This window comes from Macrobrachium nipponense, chromosome 4 (genome assembly GCF_015104395.2).
Source record: "Macrobrachium nipponense isolate FS-2020 chromosome 4, ASM1510439v2, whole genome shotgun sequence".
Classification (NCBI taxonomy): domain Eukaryota; kingdom Metazoa; phylum Arthropoda; class Malacostraca; order Decapoda; family Palaemonidae; genus Macrobrachium; species Macrobrachium nipponense.
The window spans coordinates 113,136,539-113,163,063 of record NC_061100.1 but is presented as its reverse complement, the minus strand read 5'-3'; the positions used below and the strand labels follow the sequence as shown (position 1 = coordinate 113,163,063).

General features: G+C 44.7%; 1 protein-coding gene across 1 annotated transcript in view; it reads left to right on the top strand.

Moving 5' to 3' along the window:
• The window catches only part of LOC135211075 (nuclear pore complex protein Nup133-like), a 255,460-nt gene that overhangs the window by 128,125 nt on the left and 100,810 nt on the right, over positions 1–26,525 (top strand). Inside the window, exons 9-12 of the mRNA XM_064244133.1 lie at positions 3,291–3,464; positions 11,544–11,697; positions 12,368–12,530; positions 12,732–12,953. Coding sequence (XP_064100203.1) covers positions 3,291–3,464; positions 11,544–11,697; positions 12,368–12,530; positions 12,732–12,953 — 713 coding nt within the window. The remainder of the gene's footprint in view (positions 1–3,290; positions 3,465–11,543; positions 11,698–12,367; positions 12,531–12,731; positions 12,954–26,525) is intronic.

Below are 26,525 nucleotides of genomic sequence, written 5' to 3'. Positions count from 1 at the left end.
TTTTAATGTGTTTCGTAAAGTTAAGTGCTCATGTTTTCTGCCTTTTGTCCTCCTCCTCTGTCACCACTTTCTTGTACCATGTACGCTTGTACCATGTACGCTAATACACTTTATTTACAGGTATAGTATAGTTTATGTTAGGTATTGAATGGTCCAAATTGTTGTATTTCATTGTTTATTCGTCAATTTAGCTTTATTATAAAATTTACTGTGGTGTTTTTGTAGGGCTTGGAACGAATTAGGCAATTTACATGTAAAACGTGGTTGGAAATACGAAAAAATCTGGTTACGAAAGTCGCTTCGGAACGTATTAATTTTGTATCCTGAGGCACTACTTTACTTGCTAAATTACTTAGATGAAAATGATTTTTTCATAATAAAAGTCAAGTTTTGTATATACTCACCATGTAATTATATAGTGTAAGAGCCCTCCCTCCTCCCCTCTCCTGGATGTGAGGGCATAAATGAATTGTTGAATGACTGCCATTTTGTTCCGGTGTTCCCCGCATAGGGTGGGGCTGTCACCTAGGTAAAACAATTGAACACTACCACAAAATGAAATCAGAAGTTGTGCTGTGAGGTAGAATACTTTAGCTATGTAATTACTCGGTAAGTATATACGTATATGAAACTTAATTTTATTATGAAAATATAATTTTGATAGCTGATCTCTTTTCCTTTTCGTTTTCAACTTTTGATTTACAAAAGCCTATTTGGTTGATTGCTGGTCGTATTATGTCTGGTAAATTTAACTATATTCAAGATTAGGTATTAAATTTTACAAAAGAAATGAGCAAACTTTTACTCAGTATTTTTGGTTAGATGTTATTCAGAAATTAAAATGACCAGGATTTATATGATTTTGTAAAAATTTAATTTGATGAAAATATATGAAAAACATTAATTTTTTTTACCTTGTTGTAGGTGACTAGAATATCCTTAGTACATAGATTTTTCAGTTGTCATGAGACTTGGACAACAGGGTTGCAATTATGGAACCACCAGCAAAGGAAGGTTATGTAGCTAATTTAAAGGATTAATGGTTATTAAATAGTTCAAGGAATCAAACAACTGTGCTGTTGCAAGGAAATTTGAGATTTCTGAGTTGTTAAGAGACTGGGAAACACATGAAGCTATTCTTATGGAAAAATGTCCCCCTAAAAATCTTTCAAAAGTGTAGATATCTGATGAACAGATCAATATGGAGGACAAATTGTTTTGAAATAGTAATACCTTGAGATACGAGTATAATTCATTCCTGGACCGAGTTCGTAAGTCAATTTGCTTGTATCTCAATTAAATTTTTCCCATATAAAATAACTGACAAATTTAATCTGCTCCGGCCCTCTAAAAACACCCAAACCAATGATAATAACAATGGAAAAAAAATTTTTTAATTGCTATACTGTATAGACATAGTGTACACACACATAAAATTATATGATAAATGATTACGTGTACTGTAATATGAAATAAAATATGGTTTTATTATGAGTTCTTACCTTCAAGACAGATGAAAGCGGCTAACAACGGTATGCGCGGAGGAGGATTGAGTGAGGGAGAGAGAATTGGACAGTACCATATTTAATACTGTTCCTTACACATAATGTAACACTTGAACTTAAAATTAACTTAACTGAACTTAGCTTAAATTTATTTTTTAACTTTTTTCTTTTTTACTTTTTTTTTACTTATTTCAATTTGTAATAATTTACTGTTCTTCACTTGTCTTAGCTCTTTTTGCCTCACTTTCACTTTATCCAAAAAAGGCCCATTTCATCATAGTTGAAGACTTGTTGGGGGATGTAACCTTCCGCAGCAATAAGTGCAACAAAACGTTCAGTGTACTCCTCCGCAGCTTTCACATCTGAGTTCGCAGCTTCCCCCATGCCTCACAACCTAGTGGATCCCAGTTTGCTTTTTTAAAATTATCGAACCATCCACAACTAGCTTTAAACGTCTCCTTAGCTGGAGTTGATGTCTCCCCACCTTCAGCTGCTTCCCTTTGTTTCAAATCTTCATAGATTGCGCTGGCCTTCTTACAGATGATTGTCTCAATAATGCTATCTCCTGCCAGCTGCTTCTCCTTAATCCACAGCAACAGAAGCCTCTCCATCTCGTCATTTATATTTGTCCGTAACTAAGACATGATAGTTATGCCTTTGGAAGCCTTTGTGCTCTTGATAGCATCCTTCTGTGTGAGGATTGTACATATTGTCGATGCACTCCGCTCTTAATCACGTGCCAACTCACTCACGCGGACATCATGCTTCTCAATACTTTCATGCCTCGTCTCCATTGTCATCATGCGTTTTTTCTTCTCACCACCAACTTTACCACTCGCTTTCGTAGGACCCATCACTTATTACAAAGAATGTTCACAAATACAGTGAAAATCACGTAAATAGCACAAACACAACATGGGAGATGCTCGAGAGATGTGTACGGAAGTCAACGACCACTTGAACTGAACGAGTGAAGTGGGCTTTGAGCGCTCCCAAGCGCTTAACCCTCTAGCGTTAGCATCTGTACGCGTGCTCGTATCTCAATTCAAAATTTTGCTCGGAGGCTGGCTTGTATCTTGGAATGCCCGGATGTTGCAGCGCTCGTATGTCGAGGTATTACTGTACTGAAGATGAGGCCAAAGCTGATTCTCCAAAATCAAATTTAGATCTGAATAATAACAGTGTACAAGCTGGAACTTTGGAGTTTTTTTGACAAACTCTTTGCTTTGGGTCATGTTTTTTTAAAATCATTAAGTGTTTCCTTTTGCAAAGATGGTGGACTTTCAATATAAAGATATATTTAAAGTGTCTTTCCTATATTTCACGTTTCGTTAATCCTGAGGGAATTTTTTTCATTTTTCTTCCACAATAATTCCCGTAAGCGGATACGTAGTACCATTAGTGCACCTCAAGTGGCGCGCTGTAGGCATTACTTAAGGTTCTTTGTACTGTCCCTTTGCCCCTAGCTGCAACCTCTTTCATTCCTTTTACTGCACATCTGTTCATGTTCTCTTTCTTCCATCTGACTCCCACCCTCTCTAACATTTGTTTTAGAGTGCAGCTAAGAAGTTTCCCTCCTGTTACACTTTCAATCCTTCTTACTGTCAATTTCTCTTCCAACGCTGAATGACCTCGTAGGTCCCAGCGCTTGGCATTTGGCCTTAAATCTCCCTTTTAATATGTTCTATTCTATTCCATAATAATTTTTATGTTCAGTTTTAATGCAAAAAAATTAATTGTAAATATGAAGTATATAACAACTTTAATGTGATTTTCATTTTGCAGCTACAATGGAAACGGGTGGAAATACACCTCCACTGACAGTCAGTAACTTTTCACTACTCAAGCACTCTGAATATTATCAAGATTCTGCTGAAAATGTTTTGCTGGCTCAGAGGTTTCTTTTGTGTGGCACGACAGCATACATATATAATAAAAACACAGTGTTGTGTGTCTCAGGTATTTGATATACTATTTTCATTGTCCTATGATTTTGATATTTTTCAGTTAAATGATAATTATTCTATTCTTTTAATTATATGTGTACATACAGTATTTGTTTTGAAACATCTGTAATTCATACTTTGAAAATGTTTATTTAAAAACTTGTAGGATGTATTAATTTTCTCTAAATTTTTATGTTGAAATTACACAAAAACTATATGTGTCGTAACCCCATTAATGATATACGTATGTCTATTCAGATTCACCAGTCTTTTGTATGTCAGACAGGAGAACGTAGTCTTTCCACACACTTGCTATCTGGATCCTCAGCTATGTCCTGTGTCTCAGTCACTTGCTTCACTTTCCATGAACCTGCAGTGGGCATGTCTTGTATAATTTGAAGGGAATTGCTGTGCTAGTGCTTATTACTACACTAAAACCTCAGTTTAATGAATCTCGAGTCTTGATATAGTGTAATTTGCTATATATTTTGACCTGACTGAGATAATCCATGCAGGTTTATATTGACTATGCTGATCCTGTTGTGTGTTACCATTTTTCCTTCTTGTCAGTGAACCTCTTGGATGTCTTCCAAGTTTTTATTTAATAATGATTATTATGCTCATATGTATGAGGGTCATTTTTTTTTATTTATAGTCTTCTTGAAGTAGTTGATTTTTGGAGATTTCAACAAGCTTGTTGACCACATCACTAAAAAGGTCTTTTGTTCATGAGATTTACCTGTCAGATATATATATATATATATATATATATATATATATATATATATATATATATATATAGCTGTATTCTCCGAAGTCCGACAGAATTTCAAAACTTACGACACACGCAGTGGGAGGCCAGGTGGTTAGTACCCATTCCCGCCGCTTGGAGGCGGGTATCAGGAACCATTCCCATTTTCTATTCAGATTTTCTCTGTCATCGGTACTGTCAACACCTCTTTTCAGTACCTCCGTCGTTGGATTTTGTAAACTTTTATTGCCACTTGAGTATTTTGATTGTCTTTTGGTCTTTTAACTTGCATTTGTGGCTAGGCACATGCTATTGTGGACTGTTTTGGATTTTGCTTAGATTTTTCTTGGTTTAAGTTGTCTGGATCTAGTTCTGTTAGTTACCAAGTATGTTGTGTGGAAGAGTGTAAGGTAAGGCTACCGAAGGCTTCGGTAGATCCCCACACTGTATGCACGAGCTGTAGCGGACATGTATCCTTGATAAATGATCGGTGTAAGGAGTGTGAGAGTTTGCCTGATTCCAGTTGGAAGATTTATGATTCCTATGTGCGTAAGTTAGAGCGTGATAGGATCAGGTGGTCTTCCTCCAGGAGCGTGTCAGCGAGTAGAAGTCAGGGTAGTAGTTTTTCACCTGCTAACCCTCCTGTAGACTTTGTTATTCCTAACCCTGTGGTGTTGCCTTCGGGCCCTGAGATTGTGCCTGCGAAAGGTAATGCCCTGTCGGTGATTATGGATGCCATCCATAACCTGGAATCGAAAGTGCTTGCTCCCCAAAGTGGTGTTGTGAAATGCAGTGATAATGTTAGGGCCCCCAGTGTTGTGGAGGGGGCGTCAGATCGGCCCTATAATGCCTCTAGGCCTGGACCTCTGTCAGACTCCCAGGAAATCAGGGAGTGGGCAAGTCGAAAGCCGAAGGAGGGTTGCAGGGGCTCCCCACCGGTCTGGCATCCCTTCGGCAGGTCCTGATGACGCTTCCTAGGCTGCCAAGGATCGTGCTTGTGCACGAATCCTTAAGGATTACTTCTCGTCCTCCGAAGCGTCCTTCCCGCGCAAGGGGTGGAGCTCTCGGAAGGACTCTCGCCCTCTTAAGAGAAGCTTCAGAGAGGAGGACGCTTCACGTCCTTTTTCTCCAGATGCGCTTCTGTCGTCGCCTGAAAGTTTTGATGCTTTCCCGCCGCAGAAGAGGACCAGGACGTCATCGAAGGATGACGCTGTTGAGCGCCCCAGTCGCTCCAGGGAGAGGGCTGTAGCTTTTCCTGTGAGAAGGAGGAAGGCGTCCCCTCGCCCCTCTTCTTCCCACAGGATCAGCCCTTCCTCTGAAAGGGAGTTTTCCCCTACGAAGGAGATTTTGCTTGGTTTGCAGCAGTAGTTGGCTTCGTTTATCGCCGAGAGGGAGGCAGAGCCACGTCGACATAGGAAGGATTCGAGGCTGCCTATCTAGAGAACTAAGCAGTCCCCCTCTCCTTCTCCTTGTTCGTCCCCTTCTTCTGCTGTGTCGCCCTCTGGTTTTCGCTTGACACCCCAGCGTGTGTCCAAAGTTTTTGATGAATGTCGCCCCAGACACTCTTCTCTGGACCGTAAGGCTCATCGCAGCAGGGACCGCCGAACTTCTCGACATGACGCTCCTCTCACTCCCCTTCGTGACGCTCCGCATGCTGCCTGGCATGACGCTCCTCATGTTGCTTGTTTTGACGCTTTTCATGCTGCTGCTGCGAGTCAGGGCGCTCTTCAGGACGCTCGTCGGGACGCTCATCAGGAGGCTTGTCAGGACGCTCGTCAGGATGCCCCCTTCGTGGATCTTCGAGACGCTTCAGAGGCTGTTGTTAAGAATTCCCAGCCTTGTGCGGCGAGTTTTTTCTTCGAAGCGGAGGTCCTTTTTTTTTATGAGAGTTGGGCCTCAAGGTCTTAGACCTCCTAGTACTTTTGAAGACTCTCATGTTGCTCCCGTTGAAGAGAGAGAGTTATTGAGTTCGTTGGAGCCTGCGGATGAAGAGCAGCCTTCTATTTCGTCGTCAACTTTGGACTACCAGGTTTTGGCCCGCCTTCTGAGGGACTTGTTTGTAGACAAGTTCCAACCCTCTGCCCCTCGTTCTCCTCCTTCGCAGTTAGCCTCATCGAAGACGAGAACACCAGGCTTTGTGAAGATGACGACGTCTCTTTCTATATAGAGAGCCTTCAAGAAAGTCCACGATTGGAGGGATTCTAGGAAGGCCCTGCCTCCGTCGAGGGGGCGTGCATGGACAAGGCCGTCAGGGATGGTTCGGATGAACTGGCTACCCACTTTTGTACCAGGCCTTTGAAGAAGAGGGCCTTGTACTGTATCTTCGCAGCGAAGTCTGTTTCTCCCTCACAGAGGGCAGAGTTGCTGTTTTGCCCCTCTGTCGAGTCATCTTTTCCCTCAATCCGTGGTCAAGGATCTCGCCGTCAGCCTGCAGGAAAAGGCTACCCAATACCTCCGGCACTGTCGTCCAGTCGTCCAGCAGTCTCTTTGGCTACTCTACTGGGACAGGTTTCCAGGAAACAGAAGCCCTTTCGCGACTCCTGGCAGGCGCCATTATTCAATAGAAACGCCTCTTCTACGTTCAGGACTGCGCTGCCGAGGGGGGACCTTCGGGTCCTACCTGGCGTAAGCCCAGTCATTGAGCAGGAATCCTGCCCCTTCCTCAATTTCTATGGGAATCGAGAGGACCCAAGGGGAGCTAGACGAGAATTCCTGATTATTTTTACCTCGAATTTGAGAACACCGCCATATGCTCGAATTCCTGAATTAGTTTCTGTCATGTAAGTGGGTTGGCCCCCATTTACAAGATCCTAAACATTCTGTCATGTAAGTGGGTAAGCCCCCATTGACAAGATCTAGAAGTCTTTGTCAGGTAAGTGGGCTAGTCCCCATTGACAAAGATCCTAATAAGGTTCTGTCGTGTAAGCGGGTAAGCCCCCATTGACAAGATCCAGAAGAACTCTGTCATAGGTCACTACCTCGCTGAGGCTCTTCAGGCAAAGCAGACTCATAGACAATGTCCATGAAGTCTTCTGCCCAATAAGATAAGAAGCTTGAACTGTCCTCTTTGGTTCTTGGTTCACACTTGGAGCTTTCCTTCGGGAAAGACTTCTTCATTCTCTTGACTAAGAGAACGAAGGCAGTCGATCTCCAATCCTTACTCTCTTTCTCGTCGAGAAAAGAATGTGGGATGGAGGTCGTTGTACAGATACCTACAATTTACTGCGTATATTACCTTCACGACATGATTCTGTTAAGCAGTTGAATTGTTCAGGGTGTACACGCGTACCGTAGTTAGCTCTATGGAGGGCGACCGAGAGGACTAGTATTCTAATTGAACTGCAAATCGGGGCTCCCTGCAACCTTCCAGGAGTTTCCAGTTTCGCTTTTAGATAATTAAGGTATTGTCACGACAACACCAACTCAGCTTCCGTATTTACTGAAATCCGTTTCACTTATATTTATTTGCTTGAACGTTTCTTTCTGCTCGATGGTTCTAGCAAAACGTATTCCTTTGTAGAATGGAATAGCTGGCAACTCAGGTTGAAGAGTGCGAGATGGCTAACATTGTATTAGACTGCTGTCTCTGTAATAGCAGCTCAGTACCAGCTGGCTCTCTGAGATGCACGGTCGGTTACGTCTCTCTCTCCTGCATGATTGACTGACTAACCGCATCTCTGGCCAATAATCACGGACTTTGGTCTCTTGATTAATGGGGATTCTCGCATGCATGAATGAACATCACCTTAGCTTTGCGAGAATTTTTTCAACAGAGATATCTCTTAGACTTTTTCTTTTCTGTTTACCGCATTGTAACAGAATTCTGTACTAGTCTACCGCTGCATAGCACTACGATAATGAGTAATGTTTTTTCTCCAGACATCTGAGCTTATTTTTATAAATATCTTGTATTCGTAGGTGTGCAATTGTTCCTGGTTCACCGCGATTTAACAGATGTGTAGGAAGCCAGCGCCTGTTCCCCGGCTTGGCAGCTCTGCTTCCAAAGGTTCAGCCCATGAGAAGCAGTTCTGCATTCAGTTCTTCCCAAGGTTTTTTCGTCTTCTCATCGGAAAGTAATGAAATAGCGGTTAGCGTTTTCAGTCATTGATAAGCACGGGTGCAGATTCTGAAAAATCTTTCTCTCGATTCGGCTGTGAAGAAGTAGGTTGTTTCTCTGTCCTCCTCCTTCTTTGCCGCATAGTGTTGTTTCTCCTGGGCTGAGATTCAACTACTATGAGGATATCTTGCTATCAGGAACATCGGTCTCTAAAAGGCATAGACTTTCGCCTGCTGGGCACATGCCCTACAGAATCGTCACCTCGCCGTCCGGCATCGGTGATAAACGAATATGCGTTTTTATAGTCTTTCGGCATAGCCCTTCAAGGCGAAGGTCACGTGTCTTTCCCCCGTTCAAGATCTTGGGAGAGGTCATCAGGAAGTTTGCGGCGTCAGAAGCGACAAGGATGACGTTGATCGCCCCGCTTTGGCCTGCGAAGGAATGGTTCACAGAGGTCATGACCTTCTTAGTAGACTTCCCGAGGACGCTACCTTTGAGAGTCTATCTACTCAGACAGCCCCACTTCGAGAGGTACCACAAAAACCTCCCCACTCTGAGTCTGACTGCGTTCAGACTATTGAAAAGTTGGCCAGAGCAAGAGGTTTTTCAAGACCAGTGGCAAGGGCTATTGCCAATGTAAGGAGAGCTTCCTCTCTTGCGGTGTACCAATCGAAGTGGGCCGCTTTCAGGAGTTGGTGTAGGAAGAAGGGCATTTCCTCAACCACGACCTCTGTGAATCAGATAGCCGACTTCCTCCTTTATCAAAGGAAAGAAGGAAAGCTGGCAGTCCCAACAATAAAAGGATATAGGAGTATGTTGTCAGCGGTCTTTAGACACAGAAGTCTGGACCTAGCAAACAACAAGACCTTCACGATCTCTTAAGGTCTTTTGAGACCACTAAGGTGGCTCAGCCAAAGCTGCCTTCCTGGAACTTGGATGTGGTCTTGAAGTTCCTGATGTCCAGTCCGTTCGAACCTCTCCATTCTGCAACTTTGAAGGATGTGACCAGAAAGGCTGTTTTCCTAACTGCTCTGGCGACGGCGAAGAGAGTTAGCGAAGTTCAAGCCATCAGCAAACATATAGGCTTTAAAGGACATAACGCCGTTTGTACCTTGAGCCCTACGTTTTTAGCCAAGAATGAAAACCCGTCTAACTCTTGGCCCAGGAGCTTTGGAATCAAGGGTATAGCTGAAATTATTGGTCAAGAGCCAGAGAGAGTCCTGTGCCCTGTCAGGGCTCTCAAATTTTATTTGGATAGAACGAAGGAAGGTCGAGGTCCTTGGGACAATCTGTGCTGTTCGGTGAAGAGGCCAGACTTGCCAATGTCGAAGAATGCACTAGCGTTTTTCTTAAAATATACTATTAAGAATGCTCATACAAACTGTCAGGACAGTGATTTTAAACTGTTGAAAGTAAATGCTCACGAGGTGAGGGCGATTGCAACCTCAGTGGCATTTCAGAACAATTTTGCACTCAGTGACATTCTGGGTGCCACCTTTTGACGAAGCAACTCGTTATTCGCTTCACACTACCTGTGAGATGTGAAAACGACGTATGAGAACTGCTGTTCGCTAGGGCCATACGTTTCCGCAGATACTATTTTGCGAGTAGAGAATAACACTCATCCTATCCTTTAGAAAATGGTTAGGAAGTGTTTTTTAATTTTATTATTGTGTTTTTATGGTTGTTGGGTCGGCTGCCAGAGGCGGACTTCCCGGTCCTTAGCTTAAGTTATGCTATCATAACTTAGTTAGGCTTGGTCAGGTGGTCTAGTCACATTGTGGTCACGCCCCCGTTGACAGATCATCTAGAACTCACCAGCTATACAGGTCACTACCTTGCTGGAGACTCTAGTAAAGCAGAAGCAGACTTGGGTGACAGTAATCACGAAGTCAGCTATGCTAACAGGTAAGGAACCAAGGTGTCAATCATCTACATGTAATTTGTTTCCTGAATCCTATTCTGTCTCTTCCCACCTCCAATGGTGGGATTCAGCTATATATATATATCTGACAGGTAAGTCTCATGAACAAAATGATATTGTTATGATACAATAAAGTTTGTTCATACTTACCTGGCAGATATATATATTCATAGTGCCCACCCACCTCCCCTCAGGAGACAGTGGCACTAGAAAATCTGAATAGAAAATGGGAATGGGTACTAACCACCTGCGTGTGTCATAAGTTTTGAAATTCTGTCGGACTTCGGAAAATACAGCTATACTATATATATCTGCCAGGTAAGTATGAACAAACTTTATTGTATCATAACAATATCATGTTTCCTTTAAGTAAGAATTAATTTTTACCTATAGTTTTGTAGTTTATGGTTTACAATGAATATTGCGTATATGAACATTTAATAACAGGCAATCAAAATTTTCTTGATATGCTAAGTATTTATAATCTTGGTTCTAGATTTATATCTATAACAGAATTAGATAAAAATGAAATTACTTCTAAGATATTGAATAGAATTAATGAATGTGTGCAAACTTAGTGAAATTTTTATCGAGATTTTGTACAATTTAGGACAGTAAATAATACTGATTAAAAATATTATGAATGAAATTAATGATATGCTGAGTAACTTGCCACATACTTTGATATTACCTATAGATAAGGCAAGCATCCCAGGGTCATGAATCCATCGAACTTATTCCTGTTTTGGAGTAAGTTAACTTCCTCAGCAACAGTAGGTGTAGTGATTCACTTGGAATGGTAATTAGTATTATCCTTGGTTATCAAGGAAGAATACTTCAAAGTTGCTATTCACTCGTCTCTGTGGAGTAGGGTGCCTAATAAAAGTACTATAAGAATAGAAAATATCTAAAGATAAGAAAATCTTATAAATGTGGTTTCTTCTTACATAACAAAATTCTAGGTCATAAATAAATGTGGTTTCTTCTTACATAACCAAATCCTAGGTCATGACATTTGAAAACCCATGTCATGAAGGAGAAATTACAAAAGTTAGGAACAAATCTGTATAAGTATGCTTTTGTCATCTGGCCTTAATGATATGATTTAGTGGAAGTCATTGGTGCAAATGATAACTATAACTCTGTTAAGTTTCTGTCATGTGATATTCACCTTAGACATTCTTTACATGAAGACAATCCTTACATGAACACTTTTTCCAAGTAAATTCCATGTTACAGAGATAAGCATCTTATTCACTTGATGTGAACATATCAAATACTTTTATCTCCTTGTATATGCATTAAATAACTTTGATACTCTTCCAAACAGTCTTCATTTTCTGTACAAAATTTTTTTCAGCTGTTGGTGAAGGTGATGCTGGTGACAGGGTCGAGTTTTCTGGCGCAGGTGATAGTATTTTGGGTGTTGGACGATCACAAGGCCTGCCTCTATTCTTCTCTGCCAATCATGGAATAATGTCAATCACTACTAATCAACACCTAAATCAGTCAAGGTAATTTCTGTGGACTTGAATTAAAGCTTGCCATTTCCACTGAGATATAGTAGTGTTATACAGTTTATGGTTTGCTTCAGTTAAGTAAAAAATGTATTTTTATTCTGCATCATCCAATGTCATCTTTACTTTAGTTTTTTTTTTTTTTTTTTTTTTTTTTTTTTTTTTTTTTTTTTTTTTTTAATGACAACTTAGTCCAGTATGGATAAGATTCATGGCTATGACATTTAGTCAGATTTCTTTTCTTGACTCTAGTCAGAGGGTAGCATTTACAGTATGTTTTGCTCACCATACCGTAGATCTTATTAAAGGTTCTTTGCAGCATCCAACTACATTGATCTTTGCCTTGTACTTTTTATCTATAAAAAAGATGCTGAAATAATTACATAGAGTATTGCTCATTTTAGGAGTTATTTAGCTTTCAGATGTTCTGTTCCAATCATTTATGTAGTCATATATGAAGCAAATTGTTTGCAAGTTGTGTATTTCAAACATGAAAATAATGTTTTAAAAAGATTATAGAATACTTTTTTGCTCTCGTATGTTAGTATATGATGTGGACATGATTACATAATTATGTATGCAAGGATCTGTTGTATTTGGGTTTTTGCCAATTTTTTTTTTTTTGTATTTGAGTGTGAAGTTTAATGGTACTTCACTTTTGTTTAAGTGTCATATTGAACGAAAGTGTGGCTGAGGAATCATCAAGAGTATGTGAAACACTGAATCTCACGACTACTGGACTAGATTCTATCACAGCTAGCAGCGATAATACAGCAAAATTTAAAGCAGCATTTCTTCACTTCAACAAGAAAAACATTGCTCAAGCACAGGTACCTTTATAGTGATTGTAATTATTCTCATGATATCCCAAATGGAAAGTTACAATTTGTCCTGTTTTAAATGTTATGAGGTATTATTTATTTATATATCCTTAATTCTAGGGTAAAATTGTTACTTTATAACATTAATCTTAAATTTACACTAGTGTTATGACACGTTGAGAATATGATTTCTTCACATTGTATCCTCAGGCCTTGTTGGATGAGCTGTTCCCAGGTTCAGACAACACTCAGTTAGACAGCATTGTTATTCAGGTATCAACTCTTGTACTTGATGACACACCAGCAACTGACCCTCGCTGGGCTGAAATCAACCAAGCGGGTGGTACTGGTGCCCCAATGTCACTTATCATACAGAACTTGCTTTTTGATAAGGCTACAGCTCATCAACATTACATGACTTTTTTGCATCAGGTATGTAGTACAAAAATTATTGTCAGTAGATGTCATATATTAGTTATATTAGTGAAAACTTAGTTAAAGTTATGTAGCTTTTAATAAACTAACACATGGTTTGTTCATACGCGAACAAACCTTCGGTCTTAACAATAGGATAATTTCTGGCGCCTAGCTGGTTCTGGTTAAATCGCAGATGACAGCAAGGAATCTTGTGAGATCTGGCAATGTGTGCATATATCGAGTGAAGAGTGGTCAAGGACCACGCACCCAAGCCACAGCATCAGTCTTTCTTAAAACTGCCTGGACGAGAGTTGTGGTTGACCTCTCTCAGCCTTAACCCGGTTCATTGCCTGTTTGTTCCGACACGAATACAAACCCTCGGTCCTTTAACAATAGGAAGTAGCTAGCGGCAGCTGGAACGGTCGTAAGCTTCGAACAAGGGGAGAACGGTAGTTAACTGCTTGTCCGACAGTGCGCGCGCCTGAGAGGTGAAGAATCACTTTTGCTTTCGGCCGCGGGTGTGAAGGACGTGTTCGTCATCGCTCTCTGCCCGCTTCATTGTCGTATGCTTTGTTTATATTGTGTTTTCTACTAATGGTTTGTTTGACTTGAAAATGAATCTTTAAGTATACTGTTTTCATTTTCATTACTTATTTATGAGCCAACATGGAGCTATCGCCGTAGATGCGGCGGTTTCCGCTCTTTTCATGAAATTGATACCCTTGAATTATGTCTCGGTGCCAAGGGCGGGCGACGCTCGCGTCGAGTCATGTATTTTGGGCGAAAGTGTGTAATTGAAAAATGTAAGTACTCTTTTCATTATATTTTTGCCCTGTGCGTTCGTTGCCGAGAGCGTGAATGCGCTCGGCACGAGTCTCTTATTTTTGTATGATTAGAATGCAATGAAAGTGGATTCGCAATTGCAGTATTCTTTTTCATTTTCATTTATTTAATTGCATCAATTTTAATTTTGGATCAATTTCCACTCTTACCCGGGAATTGATCCTTACGATTTATTTTCTGTGAAAGTGAAATTGCAAGTGCAGTATTCTGTTTCATTTTCATATATATTTTATGATAGCATCATATTATTATGGATCAAGTTTCCGCTCTTACCCGGGAATTGATCCTTCCCCCTTTATGTTCTATGAAGTGAATCGCAAGTGCAGTATTCTGTTTCATTTTCATATTACTTTTCACTGCTGTTCGGGGGTAGGGGAAGCGAAGGTCTGCCAGGAAGTCGTCAGAAAGCTCTCCCGCGACTCCCTTGGTATCCGATTCTTCGTCTTCTTTCCTGCCCCCCGCTCAGCTTCCTCGTTGTATTTTGTATTTGGGGTCTTCCTTGCGTTCGGGGTGGGGCATGTCTCCCCCCCGTGTGTGAGGGAACCCCTCTTACTAATCTGTCTGTGCTACCACAGGTGCTACATCCGTGGTAGACAACCTTGGACAGGTATGGACCACTGCGGCGGCAGGGCATGCCTAGCATCCACGGGCTGCTGCAGCGTCTAGCGAGGTCTGGGGCGGTGACCCATGGAGCGGTCTCCACTACTACCTCCACACCCGCTTATGCTGCTCCCCCCCGCCTGGTCTACACTCCCCATGCTGTGTTGGTGACGCCGTCTGCCGCTACTAGGGCCGGTCGCCGCCGTACCGAGGGGGGATATGCCGCTGCCGCCTGTGTTGCCTGCCCCAGACTTCCGCTGTTCCAGGCACTGGCTGCTGCTGATTCTACGAGGCGATGGCTGGGCCTGCTGTACCTGCCGCTGATGTGGTTCCCGCTGCTGGCTTGGCTGTCCCTTCTGTGTCTACCGCTGCCACTGTTCCTGCCGTCCTAGCTGGTTTACCTGCGTCCGGTTCCTGCGCCTGTCCTCTGGTCCTGCCCACGGTGTGTCTTACCCATCCCAGGTCTTCCGGACATGCATCGGGCCGTGTTGCTTCGGCAATAGCCCCGGCTCCGGCCTAGATGGAAGACCTGACGACTGTCCTGTGTGAGCTGACGAGGAAGAAGAAGAGGAAGGTGTCATCTTCGGCTTCATCGTCTGCTGCTGCCTCTTCCCCTTCGACTTCTAAGGCCCATAAGCCGAAGAAGAAGAAGGCTGCCTTCCCCCCTAAGAAGTTTCCTTCGGGAACTTCTAAGGGCTCCTCCCACCCCAGTGGGACGGGGGGTCCTTCTGCTGGTCCTCCTGCTCCTTCGGGAGCGGGGCCCGTCTCCCCTTCCGTAAGGAAGAGATAGACGGGGACCAGAGGAGTACCGGTTAGCACTGGTACTTCCTCGCCTGGTGCTAGCGGCGATGCGGCTACGCCAGGTTCCGGCTCGGTCTCTCGTTCGCGAGAGATCCCGAGTGTACGCTCTCCCTCGGGAGACCGTGCAGCCAAAGTTTTGGCGTCAGAGTTCGCTCGGCGCCAAGACCGCGGCACGGAGCAGAAGGCTGGTGAGAGCCGCTCAGGTGACTCTCACCAGGCCAGCGGCCGCTCTCGCAGCGACCAGCTGGTAACCCGGGTTTCCCCCCTAAGAAGGCTCCTTCGGGAACTTTTAAGGGCTCGTTCCACTCTCGTGGGACGGGGGGGTTCTTCTGCCGGTCCTCCTGCTCTTTCGGGAACAGGGCCCATCTCCCCTTCCGCAAGGAAGAAGACGGGGACCAAAGGGGTACCGGCTACCACCGGTACTTCCTCGCCTGGTGTTTGCGGCGCTGCCTCTACGCCAGGTTCCGGCTCGGTCTCTCGTTCGCGAGAGGTTCCGAGTATACGATCTCTCGCGGGAGAGCTTATAGCCAAAGTTTTGGCGCCAGAGTTCGCTCGGCGTCAGGACCACGGCACGGAGCAGAAGGCTGGTGAGAGCCGCTCAGGTGACTCTCGCCAAGCCAGCGGCCGCTCTCGCCAAGCCAGCGGCCGCTCTCGCAGCGACCAGCTGGTAACCATGGTAGACGTGACTGTCTGTGACCAGCCACAGGCTAAGGCTGGGAAGAGGTTTCCCCCTCCCGATCGTTGGTGCCAGCCTCGGCTGGTACCAGCGGTATGACGCGCCGCGAGTACACGCACCGGTCTCACCGCGACATTGGTCTCTGCAGGTCTCCTGACCGCCGCTCCCACAGGGACCAGGCGGATAGGGGGACCAGCAGCAGCTCCTCTGCACACGAGATCGGGGCCGCTGTTCTCGGTCCAGCCGTTTCCCTGGGAAACAGCTCGACTAGGCCTGCAAGTTGGCGATCGCCTGCAGCCCTCCAAGCCCGCTGGTTCTGCCAGCGAGCGAAAGAGGAGCGTCATGTCTTCCTCTCCCATGCCTGCAACTTCCTCTGTTTGCACCAGGAAGAGTGGGGCACAGCGGGGTGATCGTGAGGGGCATGCCCTGCACGATCCCGTCATGACGCCGTAAGTACCAGGTATGATCTTCGGACCGACCAGGACGTACGCGCAAGTGGCAGGAGGAATCCAAGAGGGGTCTATCGCAGTTCCTCTTCCTTAAGGGGGAGATTCTCGGAATGCTCTTGTGCGAGGGGCTTGACGGTCCTACTCTACAAGATGCTGTGACTTCCGAGATCCAGAGGAACTTTGTCGAGGTTATAGCACTGATTCGTCAGCGCAACGACCTCGGGGAAGGATCGCCGCTCCCACCAGCAGAGCCCACGTCTCGGCTCGAGTCGTTTTGGGGCCCGAGAGGGAACCCAAACTGACGGTGGGTCTGCCGCGATCGGAGCTTGCCGATTCTGTCTTGAACCAGAGTCTCTCATCTCCGGATAAGAAGGCTCTCTCAGATCTGGCCGTTCGAAGAAGCTACTTCCACCTCCTCTACTGCGACAGCGGCGTTTCTACGTCTTCGGACACCGTATTTAAATATCCCTTCGGTCCTCCTGAGAGGTTTCGACCTCGACGAGGACTGGAATGAGTCGGAGGACGGTATCGGCTCTCTCCTGTCAGGTGTCGATCAGCCCCACCCAGACGACGTTCACAGTGGTGGCAGACCCTTACCTACAGTGCGAATTCGTAACCCTTCTCGGGAAAACGTTTTCTCCTGACGATACGTTTTCCCAGACTCTGAGAGGCCGGCGATGGCTGCTCCTACTCTTCTCCAACTGCTAGTTCCACTGGGAAGGCAAGCGAGTATCCAATTCCTCCCCCATTCCCTCTCTCCTTACGGCTACGAGGGAAAGGGGAGGGATCCTACAGAGATTTCTCTGTAGGATTCCATGTTGGGGACTGTGCTACCGGGGGGACCTTTGGGTCCTACCTGACGTAAGCCCCGGTCGTTGAGGAGGGATCCTGCCCCATCCTCGATTTCTACGGGAATCGAGAGGACCACCAGCCGATATCGTTTGACGAATTCGGTGGGGGTTTCGCAGAGTGCTTAGAATTCTACGGAATTTCTAGCGCATTCAGTGTTCGAGTTTTTTACGATCTCCAAACACTTAGGCAAGACCACGGTCCAAAGTGAGCGAGACAAGAATCCCCGATAATTGTTACACGATAATCGGGAAGCTCGCCTATGCTCGAATTCCTGGAATTTCTAGCATTGGGAAGAAGACTGCTGCTGAAAGAAGAGTATCTCACAGTAGGCGACCAACCTGGAATAGAGAAGAACGGACGGGAACATCCAGTTTGGCTTGAACTATCGTCTTCGGTATTCTGTTCACCATTGAAGCTTTCCTTCGGGGAAGACTCCTCTTTCACTCTCTTGACTAGAGAACGAAGACGGTCGATCTCCAATCCTTATTCTCATTCCTTGAGGGGAAAAGAATTTAGGATGGAGGTCGTTGTACAGAACCTACAAATATACTATGTACGTATATTACCCTTGCGACATGATTCTGTTAAGCAGTTGAATTGTCCAGGGGGTAGGCGCATACTGTAGTTAACTCTACGGATTGTGACCGAGACGAATTGTATCTTAATTGAACTGCAACTCTGGGCTGCCTGCAACCTCCCAGCAGTTACCAGTTTCGATTTTAGATACTTGGCGTTGTCACGACAACACCAAATCAGCTTTTGTATTTACCGTAATCTGTTTCGTTTAAATATAATTGCTCGAGCGTATTTTTTTATGCTCGATGGTTCTAGCCGAACACATTCCTTCGCAGAATGGATTACCTGGCAACTCAGGATGACGAGTCAGCGAGAGCTCAGCTACTGCGTATTGAACTGCCTGATAGCAGCTCAGTATCAGCTGGGTCTCCGAGATGCACGGTCAGTTATGTCTCTCTCTCCCCTGCTTTGATTGACTACCGAACCGTATCTCTGCCCAACAATCATGGACTTAGGTCTCTGATTAACGGGGATTCTCACAATAATGAAGGACCATCTACTGCTGTGACGCTCGATTCCATCACCTTCGACATTGCGAGAATTTTCAACAGAGATATCTCTTGGACTCTTTCATCTTTCTGTTTACCGCACGGTAACAGAAGTCTGTACTAGTCTCCCGCTGCATCGCACTGCGATAATGCGAATGATTTTGCAGACATCTGAGTTTGTCTTCAAAATATCTCGTATTCGTAGGTGTGCAATTGTTCATTGTTCACCCCGAATTAACAGATGTGTCAGAAGACATCGCCTACTCTCCGACCTGACAGCTCTACTTCCAAATGTTCAGCCCATGAGAAGCAGTTCTTCCGGCGGCTCTCCCCTGTGTTTTCATTACTGAAATACGCCCCGCTTTCATTGCAACAACGTCTCCTCACTGGACAGCAATGAAATAGTGGTTAGCATTTTCAGTTATTTGTAAGCACAGGTTCTGAATCTTGAGAATCCTTCTCTCGATTCGTCTGTGAAGACGTAGGTTGCATTTAATGTCTACCTTCGTCTTCAACGGCACATAGTGTTGTTTCTCCTTAGCTGAGATTCAACATCTATGAGAATGCCTTGCCTTCAGGGACCTCGGTCTCTAGAAGGCAATTGACTTTCGCCTGTTGGGCACATGCCTTAAGAGAATAATCACCTCACCGTCCGGCATCGGTGACAAACAAATACACTATTTGTTTGGTCTCGGCATAACCCTTTAAAGGGCGAAGGTCACGTGACTTACTTGGATGCTTGGACAACTGGCCTTACTACCGATCCAGTCAGTCGGCAGCTGTCAGAGCGCCCGAGTCAGTTACGAACTACGCTGTGGACTTAGTTCGGTGGTTCCGATCAATCATTACTTCGTCCTAATAGCTTGTCCCAGTACCCATACCATCGACACCCACCATCGAGTGGCGGTGTCCTATCCACTACCGAGAAGAACTTCGCTGCATGGGGATAGGAGGATGCGAGACTCTTCGTTGCACACAGACAGATCAGTATGGGTACTGGACTTCACCGAAGTCGAGAAGAGGGATAGGTCATGCGACTATTCCCTTCTTTTCCTCTGAGGGAACTGCATGACTTTTCCTGCGAAGTCAAGCATCCAGGGGATGGGGATCCGAGCCGCTCGATTTCGTACCGAACTTCGTAGCGAAGACTCAGAACCCTTCGGTCCCTGACGATCAGTTCGAGTCCTTCACAATCCCCTCCCTAATGGACTTCACCGCCTTCGATGCGAAGGAGATGCTTCTTTGTCCGCAAGAACTTCTCCGTGGCGCAGGTACTGAAGGCAGGGGTCTGGTCAAACCAGACCACATGCACCTCCTTCTACCTTCGGGATATTGCCCACAGGTCCTTGGATCTTTTTCCTTGGGACCCGTGGTGGCTGCTCAACACGTTGTGTAGCGAACCCAGACCCTCGCAGGCTGAACTGCATCGAGTCCTGGTGTGACTGTAAGAATGGATGAGTGAATGAGAGTATGACTGGCTCCTCTTCCCATCTTTTTCTTCCCCTCTACCTGTGGGTAGAGGGACACGGTCGTCACCCTGCTGGATAAGGACGAGATGCAGGTGAGCTACTCAACAGAGCCCCATCCTATCCCTTTCACTAGGGATAGGAGCATATATCCACCACTTCCTCCAACAAGGGGGAGGAAGTGGATGCCAGCTTGAGACAAACCCATACTTTATGTTGCCTCTTGCAAACAGGAACAAGTTCTTGCTTGCTGGTACGAAGAGATACGCTTGCCTCTCTCTTAGTACTTGGCCCAGAGGTCTGACCATTGATCCTGCGGTGCACACCCCGATCAATCGGACAGAGGCTTGGACCCCTCCCTCGCTCTTACGACCAGGGAGGCATTCCAAGGTTGGACGAACACTAGTCTGTTCACCAAAAAGACTCAGATTCCTCCCACCAAGAAGTGAGTCTTCCTATTGTTAAAGGACCTAGGGTTTGTATTCGTGTCGGAACAAATGGCAATTTGTCGAAAATTGCATTTTCATACATTCAACTTACCTGTCAGATATATACATAGCTATCGACTCCGTCGTCCCCGACAGAAATTCGAATTTCGCGGCACACGCTACAGGTAGGTCAGGTGATCTACCGGCCTGCCGCTGGGTGGCAGGACTAGGAACCATCCCCGTTTTCTAATCAGATTCTCTCTGTCGCTGGGAAGGTAAACATATGTTTACTTTCCCTCCTGATTTGATTTTCGTGTTTCATCGCCATCGATCTTCTTGGGCCGACTTTTAACAGGGAAGTACTGGATCGGTTGGTTTGGCATACGTTTTTAATAACTTTTTAATAACTTTTAATGAATTAACTTCGAAGTTTTCAAAGAATAGAGGATGTGTAACTACCGAAGTTTTCGGTAGACAATTACATAGTTTGCAAGAAAGGGAAATATAAATATTTATTCATTGATAAAGTGTAATAAATGTTAGAATTTGATTGAGGAAAATAAGGTAACTTCCTATTTGAGGAAGTCAGGAAAACATAGAACTAGATATGCTTTCTTTAGAAGCTTTAATAGCCCTCGTTCTGACAAGCAGTTAGAATATTAACAGTACTAGTAGTGTTGTTTCCTCATCACCTTCTTACTTCACAGAAACTACAAATTCATTTGCAATTTGAAGATAAAGGAATGTAGCTCAAGATACGAGCTATTATAAGGTAAGAAGTGATTATAGTGTTCCCCATTGCAATAGAGGGTGCGTCTGATCGGCTCTGTCTCGCTCCCAGGCCTAGACCTCTTCCAAGCTCCCTGGCCCGGAGGAGAAGGAAAGTCGAAAGCCGTACGGAGGTTATGGAGAACCCCCACCGATCAGGCGTCCCCTCGGCAGGTTCTGTAGGACGTCCCAGACTGCCAGGGATAGCCATTGGAAAGGCATCCTAATTCAATGTGTTCCCTTATTATTATCGTCTTGACGAATAAGGAGAAGAAACATTCAACGGCGTAGAGTAAATGAAGATGCAAGATAATCTCGTCTGGCTATCGGAACCTCAGAAGAGACGGAGAAAGGAAGACATCATTCGATAACAGTTACGGTAGAGGCATTGCCCTATCCGGGTTCGTCCCCCCGTATGGTTGGACGGGGGGGGGGGGGGGGGGGGGGGGGGGGGGGGGCTCTATCCCATGGGGGTTTGAAATAGTTATTTCAATAAATTCCTCATCGGTACATGTATATGAAAATATATCTATTCTGAGAAGAACGAATTAGATATTAAAGAATATTTGTTGATCGAATGAATTATATGGATCTCGTTTAGAGAGTACACATATATATATAACTTTTAAGCTTCTAGCTCCTTGGGCATGAAGCTCCGGTAACGAGGCTCAATGCGCCTAAAGCGTCTGAAATAAGGCGCAAAGCGCCTGAAACGAGGCGCAAAGCACCTGAACGGCCTAAATATAGGCGCAAAGCGCCTGAAGCACTATGAACCAGGATCTTCATCGGAAATGGAAGTCCTTCTCATTCAGAAGAAAGGGAGGGCTATGTCGAAAATGGAAGTATTGTCAAATTCTAAGCAAGAACAAATGTACAAGAGATCGGAACCTTCCGCACACAGAACCTTCCGCACACAGAACCAGAAGGCGGAAGATTCCAGATTCGAATAACCTTCCAGACGTACAGAACTTTCCAGGCGAGGATCGCCTTTCAGATGCTCGGAACTTTCCAACAAGAAAACTTTCCAAGGGCGATACGTCTGCTAGGATCCAGGAGTATTCTGATCACGATACTCCTCCTAGGCGCCAGGAGTATCGTGATCGGAACGTGATACTCCTGCCAGGTGCCAGGAGTGTTCCGATCACGATACTCCTCCCAGGCGCCAGGAGTATTCGGAACGCGATACTCCTGCCAAGCACCAGGAGTATTCCGACGAGCACGATACTCCTCCCAGGCGCCAGGAAGTTATTCGGAACGTGATACTCCTACCAGGCGCCAGGAGTATTCCGATCACGTTGCTCCTCCTAGGAAAGCGATACTTCTGCCAGGCGCCAGGAGTATTCCGAGCACGATACTCCTCCCAGGCGCCAGGAGTATTCGGAGCGCGATACTCCTGCCAGGCGCCAGGAGTATTCCGAGGACGAGGAGTATTCCGATCGCGATACTCCTCCCAGGCGCCAGGAGTATTCGGAGCGTGATACTCCTGCCAGGCGCCAGGAGTATTCCGAGGACGAGGAGTATTCTGATCGCGATACTCCTCCCAGGCGCCAGGAGTATTTTCTAGGCAAGATACTCCTGCTTAGCGCCAGGCACTTTTCTCCTACAAGAAGAGCCTGACAACCGCCAAGAGTCCTCCAGGCGAAAGGTGAAAGACATTCGAGGCTTCTCCTGATAGGGACGGGAGTGGTCGCACAGGCGGCCGTTGCCCTTGTCAGGATCGTCTTAATGCAATAAAGGCAAGAGCAAGTTCGGCTTTTTCCAGGCAGGGACTCAAGATGTAGCACAGGCTGCCGTAGCCCTTGTCAGGTTAGAGTCGGTACTGCTAAAAGCCCTTCACCCACCTTTCGAAAGGAAAGCGCTCTCCTCCGGTTGCTCAATCTTGTCCCAACTTGAGGAATGGAAGATAGAGCAGAATTGTGAGAATTAGTTCAGTATTAGTAAGAGGATATTAAAATCATCCTCCTTCTAAAAAATAATGCAACCAACCATTTACAGAAAGAGAGGCAATCGTTTGGAAGTTGAACAAGATTCGTTACGAGCTCTTCATTTCATTGATTAGAGGCTCTTCCAGATAAGAAAGGCGTAAAATACGGACTTATTCCTCCAAGATAATAAAAGCTGGAGAGATTCTCTTTGATCCTCGGTTGCCATTTGCGATCTCTTTCGACTAATACTCATTCGGGATTATTGACGAAATGAACGAAGAGAGTAAGATTTCCATTCTTTCTCTGCATGTCGGAAAGGAAAGAGTGTCGTAGAAGGCTTGCTGTATACGACTACTGAATGACAAGTCATATACGCATACCATAGTTGCCTTTCTGGTTCGCTACGGAATTATCTATATCCTTACAGGTTTTTCCTAGTAAGGACTTCGCTTAAAAGGTTTGTTACGACAATACCTACTCAGCTTCGGTATTTAACAAAGGTTGTTTAGCTTAAATTTGCATTATTGAGAGCTTTCTTAGACTCGAGAATAATTTTATTATATCCATTCATTGAAGGGAGTAACTGGCAACTCCAGAATGAATGCGCCAGGCAGTGAACGAGACGGCTGTAATTGTGAGCCAATCTAGTACCATCCGGTTCTCGGTCGTGAACGGTTGGTTACATCTCCCTCTCCTAAGGGATCGAATGCTTCACCGTAGATTTCCCATACAATCAGGGACTTAACCACGAATTGAGGGGATTTTTTTTTTAGGCAAACATGAATAACATCGTATTCGTTTTGCTAAGGATATCTCTCTGCCTCGGCGAGGAAAGAATGTAGTAGGAAATTCACCTTAAGATAACGATACGGTTAAGCCTTATGCACACACCGTGGTTAATTACAGCGTTCCTACTATCCTTACAAGAGTTTCCTAGATGAATGCTGTTTTACCACAATGTGACGGGATTATAAAGGATTTTAATTCGGCAGAGCACGATTTAACATTTATTGGAAAGAGTTGTCAGACCCTGCGGAAAGTATTCACAGATCTCTTCGCAAGGCAGAAGATGAACGAGCTTCTTATAGATTGCTTCCTTTTCCTCGAAACAAGAGAGGTAGCAAAATACGCCATCTTTAAGTTAAATAGGGGAATAAACTTTAGTCTTTTTTCCCCTAGTTATATATATTCTTAACACATTAAAATAAATGGGCGTCAAAGGAAGAAGATGAATGCATCATTTTGGCAATAAAAAGGTTGGATTCACAGAGGTCACGTTCTTCTTTCAGCATGTGTCGGAAGGTTTTTCTAAGAGAGTAGAGATTTTATCGGAATCTATTATAAATATTGGACCTGCAAAAACCTATCACCTGAGTCTGTCTGCGTGCAGACTGACCAGAAGTAAATATGAATGAGAGGATTTTTCAAGGGAAGCTTGATAATTCCTTTAAATATGTTAAAGACATAGAGTTGCTGCAGATCGTGCTAGATAGAAAGGGGAAACTGTCCTCTTCCGATACCTCTGTGAACCACATAATGGTTTTCTTCCCTTTCAGAGGGAAGAATCACCTTGGTATTTTATGCTATCAATGAACACAGTAAAAAGATATACTCTGTCTAGACAAAGAATATAAGAGAATTAAGATCTTCGGGATCTTATACAATACCTCTATACGATAAGAGTAAGAGATCTTATACTTAGAATGGGATCCTAATTTGGGCCTCAGATTCCGTGTTCTGACAAGATGGAACTGCTCCTAATCAAATGTTTCTCTTGGTCCTAAACGATCAAAAGGACAAGTGAAATTTTGGGCTTTAGAATCTGGAATCAAATTCTATGAAGACTCGGCAATGGGTTCTGGCCAGCATAGTATGTTTGGCAAAAGAACTAAAGCCTTTTATTCCTGGATCAACGCTTTCAGATAGAGGTTTCGTTGTCCGGGTAATGTAGTGACATTGTCATCTACAGAAGAAGACAAGGTTTAAACGTTTACTGACAGAGTCTTTGGAACGCGAGGAGGGCTCAAACTACTTCCCAAAAGGTTCAGAGAGATACATTCAAGAGCTAGAAATCAGGAGTCCTACCAATTTCAGCTCAGAATCTCTTTAAAATTCCAAGCTCCTTCCCTTCCTTCGGGCAAGGATAGGGGAAGCTTCTGCAACGAGAAACTCATCAAAAAAAAACATGTTAGGAGGAGAACTCGTTAGCACGGAAGTATGCAATAAGGATCCTCCTCGGAGGAAGACTTGTCTCTCGGACTTTTGAGATTTCCTATAGTCTACTGGATGTAGCTGACTAAATTTTGATGAATGTGCAGGAGCAATTAGCGTCTTTGGTAGGAGTACTTTCTAAAGAGCCTACTCGTAAAAAGGATGACAGGCTTCCGATTAAGAGATCCAAATACCGATCTCCTGTCGGGCGCGACGAACCCTACAGGGGAGTTGTCGCACAAGCGGCCATCTCTGGGGGGGAGCGATGCGTTAGGCAGGCGAGACGTGGGAAAGGAAGTAACTCCTGCCAAGCGTCTGGCGCCAACTAGGAGCCAGGCGCCAAGTAGGCGCAAAGAGCCTGACTTTACTGTAGATCGTTCTAGGCCCAGATCTTCATCCAAGCAAACAGGAGCCAACTGGAGAAGAGAGAACTCCTGATAGGAGTATAGCGCCCGCTAAGCGCAATATACTTTGCCATTCGAAAGGCGCATTCCATGAGCGATACTCCTACCAAGCCACAGGAGTTATTCGGAACTTAGATGCGCCTTTCCATAGGTCAGGGGGGAGAGATACTCCTGCCAGGCGCTTTGAGTACTCTGACCTCGATACTCCTCCCAGGAGCCAGGAGTATTCTAGACTTTTTACTCCTACCAGGCGCCAGGAGTATTCGAAGCGCGATGTGCCTACCAAGCGCCAGGAGTATTCTGAGCTTAATACTCCTAACAGGCGCCAGGAGTATTTGGAGCGAGATGCGCCTTCCAGACGGCAGGAGTATTCGAAGAGTTTTACGACTGTCAGGCGCCAGGAGTATTCCAAACAGGATACTCCTCGCGCCAGCCAGGCGCAAGCCAGGCGCTAGGCTTCATCCAGATGAGATCCAGTTCAAAGAAAGTCCTAGTCTTCCTTGGAACAATGGTGATCTCTAAAGCACTTCATAAGTGACTTGATGATACCTTCAAACAGCTGAGAATTTAAAAGCTCATGAAGTGCGAGCTTTTGCAAATTCTTGTTCTTTTCGTAACAATATGTCAGGAAGACATATTAGCTTTAACATATGAGAGATGCAACTATGTGTTGACTGCTCATTACACGAAGGACTTCAGTTAACCTACGAGGAGATCCTTCTCTCTTGGTTATACGTATCAGCGGATACGTTGCTGGGATAAGGAGCCGACACTGATCCTTTAATAATGAATTGAATTTATTTTAACTCAGTGATTTTTTTTTTGAGGTTTGAAAGGAGTTTGGGGGATAACTCTTTTTCAATTTAGCGCGAACCCTCATGTTAGGAACAGGTGATCGAGATCGGTGTTGCGCTCCTTAGTTATGCCAATAGGCATGTTGTCATATAAGCGGATTAGCACCCATTGACAAATGCCAATTAGGCTCGACCGATAAGTGGATAAGACCCCATTGGTAGACCCACAAGAACTCTTGGCCACAGATCACTATCTTGCTAAGGCTCTTGAGACGAAGCAGACTCCTATGCAATAGCTAGGAAGTC